At 43.6% G+C, this 9,135-nt stretch overlaps 1 protein-coding gene across 5 annotated transcripts in view; it reads left to right on the top strand.

Moving 5' to 3' along the window:
• Gne (glucosamine (UDP-N-acetyl)-2-epimerase/N-acetylmannosamine kinase) overlaps nt 1-9,135 on the top strand; it is a 64,724-nt gene that overhangs the window by 54,128 nt on the left and 1,461 nt on the right. For all 5 annotated transcript variants that reach the window (XM_029570740.1, XM_008847714.3, XM_029570742.1 and 2 more), the window contains exons 8-11: nt 1,143-1,272; nt 1,602-1,823; nt 4,430-4,612; nt 8,320-8,436. In XM_029570740.1, the coding sequence (XP_029426600.1) occupies nt 1,143-1,272; nt 1,602-1,823; nt 4,430-4,612; nt 8,320-8,436 (652 nt within the window). The remainder of the gene's footprint in view (nt 1-1,142; nt 1,273-1,601; nt 1,824-4,429; nt 4,613-8,319; nt 8,437-9,135) is intronic.

Consider the following 9,135-nt stretch of genomic DNA (forward strand, 5'->3'; position numbering starts at 1 on the left):
CATGTGAATAAATTAACTATAGAGTTAGGATGATCTAGTAAGATGGCTGGATATTATGATAAATATATACCAATAATTTTCTGGTTACATGAAATTGTGACATGGATTTGTGTTTCATGTGAATGTTCACCAACTCTACCTGTCGATTGGCATTACTCAGATTTATAAGACCCCATATGCCTGGTTCCCATCCCAGATTGCAACCTCTGTGTAGAGCGTCATATTTGTGCTAAGCTGATTCTGTCATAGTGAAGGTTGAAAGATACCTTCTGTAGATTTATAACCCTTGTATTTGATATCTAAAAATCCACCAATAACAAAAGAATATAAAGAGAAAGAATATCCTTTTCTGAACAATCATCTAAATGCCTAAGACTAACCAAAGCCAGAGAACTATGTGATTTACATAAAGAAAATTATGGAATATTAGGCTTGAAAATACAAAGGCTTGAAAAATTATCCATGTCAGCACCTCACAAATTGGATTATAAATTTAACATAATTATAGTCATTATTTCAATAGGATCTTAAAAGTTTCATAAAATTATCAAACATGAGTGGGATTTTTTAATGTTATTCTGAAATGAAACAATACAGAATTGAGGTGAGTACAGGAAACTGGAAACCCAAGAATAATTAGGAGGGACTGTCTGTTTTGTATTAAAGCATAACACAAAGCACAGTACGTTAAACCATGTGGTAACTGTGCCAGCCAGTGTGGAAGTTCATCCTGAGTAGCCATACCATTACTGATTCAATTATGGTACAGAATTAAAATTCAACTGTTACAGTAACTAGTTGCTTCAGTGTTGAAATTAGATAATTTTATCAACCCAAACGAATCTGACCTTTGAATGAACTAGATTTAGATTGGTTACCATTCACCATAATCCTGAGAGAGTCCTCCTCACTGGCTGTGCAGCTCTCATTGTTTCAGTAGTCCTTTTATCAGGATGGATTCCCAGGAAATTACTTGGGCTAATCCCAGGGTGAGGTCCTCCCCAAACAGTCATCCAAGTCTGCAGCAGCATCTCTTAGCAAGGTCTGATTTATCACCAAAAAGCCATCTGTTCACAGTATGTGCTCCCTAGCTAAGGCCATGGAGATATATATATTTTTTGCTTTTGTTTTTATTCTTTCAGGGTGAAATAGTTAAGAAGTACACTCAGTTCAATCCTAAAACCTATGAAGAAAGAATTAATTTAATACTTCAGATGTGTGTGGAAGCTGCAACAGAAGCTGTAAAACTGAACTGCAGAATTTTGGGAGTAGGTGAGATTATAAACTACAAATCCAAGAATTGTTCTTTTTATGTTCACAGTTCACCAAGTTCTTATGCTTAACCAGCCAGTGTCTGCCTGTGAATGGATTCCAGGTCCTGTCTGGGCCGAAGCATGCCTTGGCATTAATGGGAGCATGGATGGTTCTGTAAGGTTGCAGGGCACTGTAGATTCAGCTCAGAACTGACTGGTATTTCCTTGCAGCTCTTGGAAATGTGCTAGGACATCTTGGGTGAATTAATTTATGTCCAGAGCCCGAATAGTTGTGCTTTCCTAAAATGGCTAATCCAAATTCTCTTCCCTGTTTGTGGTGGAGCTCAGGCATTTCCACAGGTGGCCGTGTGAATCCTCAGGAAGGAATTGTGCTGCATTCAACCAAACTGATACAGGAGTGGAACTCTGTAGACCTCAGAACCCCATTGTCTGACACTTTGCATCTCCCTGTGTGGGTGGACAATGACGGCAATTGTGCTGCCATGGCAGAAAGGAAGTTTGGCCAAGGAAAAGGACAAGAAAACTTTGTTACACTCATCACAGGCACAGGTGAGAGGGGCAGGGAAGCCTGCTACAGAATGTGTGCTGGGACATGGCTTCAGCCCCCAGTGAGGACCTACAGCGATGCCTTAGCCTTCGCTTCTGGCTGAAGTAGACCATTAAGGTGAAGCACGCTAGAGATTAGAGCTTCCTCAGTTTTTTTCTGAACAGTGCCTGGCCTTAGGCATTCTAAATTCCTGGCCTTCTAAGTTCCCAGGAATTTACCAAGCTGTTCAGTTTTCATTCCCCAAAGCATCTCATTCCTCAGCTTTTCCTCCTAGTCTGTGCACGTGTATGTGAATGTGATCTGCATATATGTATGGGGCCAGAATACAACGTCAAGTGTCATTCTTTAGGCATCATCCACTTTTTTTTGAGACAGGGTCTCTCATTGGCCTGGACCTTGCCTACTCACATGTGCCACTGTGCTGGGCTCTTTTTAATGTCAGTTCTAGGCTCAAACTCAGGTCCATGTGCTTGCAAGTCAAGCACTACCAACTAAGACATCTCCCCAACCCTCCTACTAGTCTTTTCAGTTAGTCTATTACATGACCTATTTTCTAGGTAACTGATACTAATAACAGTTTTAAAAAATATTATTTTTATTGTATGTTAATTAGCTGTTAGCCTACATATGGGTGCTAGGAACTGACCTGGGGCCTCTGCAAGAGCAGCCAGTGCTCTTTACTGCTGAGCCATCTCTTCAGCCCCTTAATGTTTTTTCATAAACCCCTTCTTAAGTCCCCTCAGCCCTGGGATAGTTTCCAGGTGAGAGAAAGGCAGTTTGAACTGATAACTAGAGAGCTAGCTATTAGGTAGCTTGGAACAAACAATCACAATTTTTTTGAGGGAGGTTTTCCTCCTTCAGGTATGATATCTAGTACTGGGGTCTGTACACCAACACTGAGAATGTGTCTGCTTTCTAAGGTCACTGCCAAGTGGAATAGTGGGTGATATGACCAGACAGGAAGTTAAAAGACCAGAAAGCTTTTTTTTTTTTTTTTTAAATTTAAATGAGATTCTACAAAGGGGATAGAGATATAGTTCAACGGTAGAAACACTTTCCTACCATGTATAAGACCCTGAGTTCAGTCCGAAGTACTTCCAAAAAAGGAAAAAAGTACCGGGCATGGTGGCACATGCCTTTAATCCCAGAATTCAGGAGGCAGAGGCAGGTGAGTTCATACATCTACATATCAAGTTCTAGACTAGCTGGGGCTACAGAGAGACACTGTCTCAGTAAGACCAAAATGAAAAAAGAATTATAGCCAGGCATAGTGGCTTACACCTGCAATCCCAGCACTTGAGAAACTGGCAGGTGGATTGCTGCAAGTTCCAGGCCAGCCAGGGCTATAGAGCTACTAAATTCTGCATTACATCACCTCCCTTTTCAGTTCCTTGTATTTGATTGGTTTGTTTTTTGTGATAGGGTCTCAGGTAGCCCATGCTGGCCTCAGACTCATTATGTAATTGACGCTGTCCTTAAACTCCTGATCCTCTGGCCTCAGCCTCCCAAACTCTGGAATTATAACTGTGCACCACCACATCTGGCTTGTATTGTATCTTATGGACTTCCTCCTTTTGTCTTTCTAGCTCAGAACAGTTAATAAGCTGAAGAATTGACAGACAGGTGTCATAAGAATAGGTGGCGGGACAGTTCTTAAAAGCAGAGCCTTTGGGGTGGGTGTGGTAGCACTAGTCTTTAATTCCAGCACTCCAGGGCCAGCCAGGGCTACATAGTGAGACCCTGTCCATTAAAAACAAAACAAAACAACAAAAAAGCAGAGTGTTGTAAGGTCAAATGCTTTTTACTCCTTAGTAACTCCTAAACTCCATAATAAAAGATAGTCATTTGTACTTGTTTTTGTTGTTGTTTTGTGATGGGCTCTATAGTCCTGGCTGGCGTGGAACCCTATGTAGCCTAGCCTACCTGGATTAAAGCCAATTGACACCATGCCTGGTATTGTATTTATTTTTGAATCATAGATTTTTTAGACAATCATATTCCATGTTCTCTACTTCAAGAAGCAGTTACTGTGACACAATTAGAAGAGCATGCTACAAGGACCTAAGTACAGGCATTTTCTTTTGGAGGTGGCCCTGAGAAGCAGGAAGGAGGGAGTGGGAAAGGTAAAACAGGAGTAAAGCCATTGAAGGATGTGCTATCCAAGTCCCCTCAAGGGCAGTGAGGGCTGAGATTTCCCAGGACTCTGAAGATGCCTCCCACAGTGCTATCCGGAACTATCTGCTTGCATCTGCTGGCTCCTGCCTCACCTGGGTAAGGGCTGCCTCGGTACTGACCTGTCTAGCTGATAACTCTCACTCCAGTATAGAAGGCATTAGTGCACAGAAGCAGGCAGTGGATACAAGGTGTTTCAGATGCCACAGCTGAGCTTGAAATCTATGACTGAAACAGATGAGACAAAAGACATCAGATGTCTTAAAATACTGCCTTCCAAAATACCACTAAATAAAGTTTCGGTGCTTAGTAAGCTCCAACCATCTAGAAAAGCAGGCATTCATACTAAAAAACTTTACTCAACAGACAGGGTATCACCACAGCCTCATTTTCTGTTTCAGATAGTGCCACGGCAGTGACTTGTCTCTCCCTGCAGGGATTGGTGGTGGAATCATTCATCAGCATGAGCTGATCCACGGCAGCTCCTTCTGTGCTGCAGAACTTGGCCACCTTGTGGTGTCTCTGGATGGACCTGACTGTTCCTGTGGAAGCCATGGGTGTATTGAAGCATATGCCTCTGGAATGGCCTTGCAGAGGGAAGCAAAAAAATTACATGATGGTTGGTATTTTTCTCCTTGGGAGATAACTAACCAAACAGTGGACAAGTACTTGAGAATGGACATTACAAATTGCTGAGCATGGAAAACACCATTTTGAGCTTTTCATTTCTTTATTCTGATGCTCCAAGGTATCCTTGGTCCTGACCCAGATTTATACAATTTCTCACTGGGGTCTAGAGCTCCAAGTCAGCAGAGACAAGTTCTTCCAGGTTTGTTTTCTAAGCTACTGGCAAAATAGAGACTCAATATACATTTTAGTGAAGAGATGAACATCTTACAATTTTACAGTATGCCCAATGCATTGAGAAAAATGGCCAAGGAAGTAGGTACCTGTAAAAGACACCAGGGTTCCTTCTCTGCCCTCCATACAGGGAAGGGAGGGCGTTGTCAGCATGCCATCTGGGAGCCAAGCATTAGCAGATACGTGACTTAGGAAGGGAAGTGAGCTCTTTCAGGCTGGAAACAGTGATGTTGGTGCATAAATAGCAAGGCAGGGTATATAGTGTTCGGGGAGGGCCAGCAGGTCAAAGAAACCATTGAACACTTACAGAAAAGTCTGATCTGATTTCAAATTCTTCAGAAAACTATAAACTTTTGGTTTCTGGTTTTCTTTTGTTTTTGTTTTTGGTCTTTTTGAGACGGGGTTTTTTTGTAGCCCCAGCTGGCTTGTAACTTACTATGCAGACCAGGCTGGCCTGGAACTCATAGAGATCTGCCTGCCTCTGCCTCCCAAGTGCTGGGACTAAATGTGTGCATCATTTAGTTTCTGAATAGAGTAGTGAAGTGGAGGATGGCTTTAAGTGGGACAGTTCTAGAGTGACTTCTAGTTTTCTGGTCAGACCTCTTGGGGTTGGAATATTAAGAGAAACAGGTTTAGATGGCAGATAGTGGTGGGGTACTGAGGGACATCCAGGTGGAAATGCCCAGGAGGCAGGTGGATTCAGGGAGTCATGACTTAGTTGAGATAAAGGGGTTGTGGTAGTTAGGAATCAATGGATATTGAGGTGGTAGTTAAACCTAAGACTGAGACCCAGGGAGTAAGACACAAGGTATAGTCAAGGATAGGATCCTGAGAGGATCATGTGAGTGGCAGGGAGAGATGGGAAGAAAACTAGGAAAGAGAAACGTTACAGGATCCCCAGAGGGAGAATGTGGTCACCAGTGTTAAGGGCTGCTTATGAGAACATCAGAAAAAATTGGCTTTGAGCACAATAACTTTTTTTTTTGAGACAGGGTTTCCCTATATCCCCAGCTGGCCTGAAATTCACTATGTAGACCAGGCTGGCCTCACAGATCCATCTGCCTCTGCCTCCCCAGTGCTGGGGTTAAAGGCATTTGCTACTATGCCTGGTTTATATGCCCATAAAACTGGTTTTGACGGGCGTGGTGGCATATACCTTTAATCCCAGTACTCAGGAGGCAGAGGCAGGCAGATCTCTGTGAGTTCAAAGCCAGCCTGGTCTACATAGACAGTTCTAGGCCAGCTGGGACTATGAGGAGACCCAGTCTCAAAATTATCAAAAAAACCTGTTTTTGAGCTGTGTGTGGTTGTACGTGCCTTTAATTCCAGCACTTGGGAGGCAGAGGCAGGCGGATCTTTGTGAGTTCAAGGCCCGCCTGTTCTACATAGCAAGTTCCAGGACAGCTGGGGCTACATGGAGACTCTGTTTCAAAAATATTTTTAAAAAATCCAAAAAACAAAACCAAAAAAAAAAAAAAGAAAAACTGTTTTTGAGCCCTGTTTTCATTGTCAGTCACCTAGTGAGCCTTGGTAGATGGCTCCCAGTCATTCACCTTCCATGAAACTCACACCCCACAGATACATTGTTTATCTGTGTATGATGCTATATATACATAAAATAAGATTTTGTTGCTCTGAAAATGAGTCTGTGAGCTTGTGTCAATGGGACAGACAGGGAGTGGAAGTGAGGGTCTCTGAGAATGCAGGAGAAAGGTATGCAGTCCCTGCAGTAGTGTCCCTTGTGTGTGGATAAGAGATAAGCTGCAAAGGCAGGCAGATGACCCAAGAGAGGTCAGGAAGAGTAAAGATGTGCAGATGTGGGGCAAAAAGTACAAGAATCCCTGCCTCATGGTGTCCACTGAGGAGTATGGTGTGGAAGTCTGATGGAAAATGGGAGACAGTTGGTAGCTGGGAGGCCAGGGGAAAATGAGAGCATCAGGTGATAACTATGTAGTAGTCTGAATAGTTTTCTTCCTTCAGATCCAAGAATAATAGTAACAGACAAGTTGATCTGGTTTAGTGTATTAGCTTTTTGTTACTGTTTCAAAATACTTGAGATAACTTAAAATGAGGAATGGTTAGGCAGGTGAGCTGGCTCAGCGGGTAAGGGTACTTGCCACCAAGCCTGATGGTCTGAGTTCAATCCCTGGAATCCACATGGTGGAAGGAGAGAACCAACTCCAGTGAGCTGTCCTGTGACCGCCACATGTATGCCATGATGCAATGTATATGCACACACACGCACACTCAAGTGTTTTAAAAAAGGGTTTAATTTAGCTCATAGTTTAAAAGGTTTCAGTTCATGACTAGTCAGCACCTGCCTTGCCTTGGACCCCTGGCAGCACAGCACATCATGTGTGGCAGGAGTGCACGGCAGAAGAGGCCTGTTCACCTCCTGGTGGACTAGGGACCCAATGTCTTTGAGTGTGTCCTCAATGACTTAACTTTCTCATATTAGGCCCTAACTCTTAAAAGTTCCATCACTTCCTAATACTGCCACAACTTGACAATTAAGCCTTTAACCATGGGCCTTTGGAGGCCACTTATCCAAACGTAGCAGTTGCCTACTATTGGGGGCTAGGGAGATGGTTCAGTCAGTAAAGTGCCTGCTTCACAAGCTTGAGGGCTTGAGTTCGGATCCTCAGCACCTATATAAAAAGCCAGGGATGGGAATGCACATCTGTAATCTCAGCAGCTGGGAGGCAGAAACAGGAATGTCCCTGGCACTGCCGGCTACCAGTCTAGTCAAATGGTGAGTTCCAGATTCAGTGGGAGACCTTGCCTCAAAAAATAAGGTGGCAAGCAACTGAGGAAGATCCCCAACCTCAACCTCCACACGCATACACGTGCGTATTCACTCATGTACATGTATACATATGTACACAAACACATATGCCACACACATAGAAAAGAGCCTACCATTTAGCATTTACTTCAGCCAGCATTGTAAAAATATGTCTGTTTTTATTGGACCCACCAATCTTTTAGAAAAGAGAAACATACATACAAAGATGGTATGACATGGGCGGGTTCATGAAGCTAGTAGCGAAAGAACTGGAACTGAGCTGGGGCTGGCCAGGCCTGTGGCTCCTTAGCACTAAGCCTTGTTGCCATAGACCATGGAGCACTGGCCGGTACAGCATTGAGTCTGGGGTGAACAGGGAGGCACTGAATACAGAACTCTAGTATTTGGGATATGGGGAGAACAATTAAGGGTTCTGTTGAATACTGCAAGTCAGACATGAGGGAAGCAACAGGTAAGAAGCTATGTTGTGGCTCTTCCAAGTAGTTGTTTATTTTGTTAGCCAGGTAGCAATAGGGCAGCAATGTGTGTGGATATTTGCAAATGAGCAATAGCTCTGCAATTGTGAAAAGAAACACCTTGCTCAGAGCTTGGCGCCAGTAGGCACAGGTGTAAGCATGGCCTCCCCTGGGGACTGCTCATTATTGATTGCTTCTCCTCAGAGGACCTGCTCTTGGTGGAAGGGATGTCAGTGCCAAAAGACGAAGCCGTGGGTGCCCTCCATCTCATCCAAGCTGCGAAACTTGGCAATGCAAAGGCCCAGAGCATCTTAAGAACAGGTAAGCCTGTGGTCCCATCACTCAGGGCTCCACAGAGAATCCTATTTCCCTCAGAGGACCCCTCTGCATAGCCCTCTTAGAGGTGTTTTTCCTACTAAAGAAAAGGTATTGAAGGTGTCTGGAAGCACAAGCTTTTTCATTTGGTTATCTGCATACTGGAAATATTACTTGTTCACTTTATAGGGTATTAGAGAAACAGAGTAGAAAAACTATCACTTTAGTTTTAGCATTCAGAGTTACTGTTATTTCTTTTCAGTCCTATTCATTTTTCCTGAATTTTTTACAAAATTAAGATTGTATACTTTAGCATATGTTAAAAGTTTAGTTTTGCAATGCCTGGAATGAATCCAGAACCTCACACTTGTGGCCACTTAGCTAGACCCCTAGTGCCTTTTTCCCTCTTCAGATGGGTCTCACTGTGTTGCCCATGCTTGCCTCAGGCAAGAAATGGGAAAGATGCCAGCCGTGAGGATGGGAAAGACAGTAGACAAAAAGGCACCTGGTGTCTAGGTAGCAGCTTGCATGGCTAGGTGAGTCTGACTGAGGCCAGCTTTGGCTACAGAATGAGACCCTGTCTCAAAAAGAATAAATAAGTCATGAGACTCTTCTGTAGTGCCAGCTTCTCAGGAGGCTGAGGCAGGATATTGCTTGATCCCAGGAGTTTTGAGCCAGGTAGTGAGACACCTCCCCCCCCCTCCC

This window comes from Nannospalax galili, unplaced genomic scaffold (genome assembly GCF_000622305.1).
Source record: "Nannospalax galili isolate Female #2095 unplaced genomic scaffold, S.galili_v1.0 scaffold263, whole genome shotgun sequence".
Lineage (NCBI taxonomy): Eukaryota > Metazoa > Chordata > Mammalia > Rodentia > Spalacidae > Nannospalax > Nannospalax galili.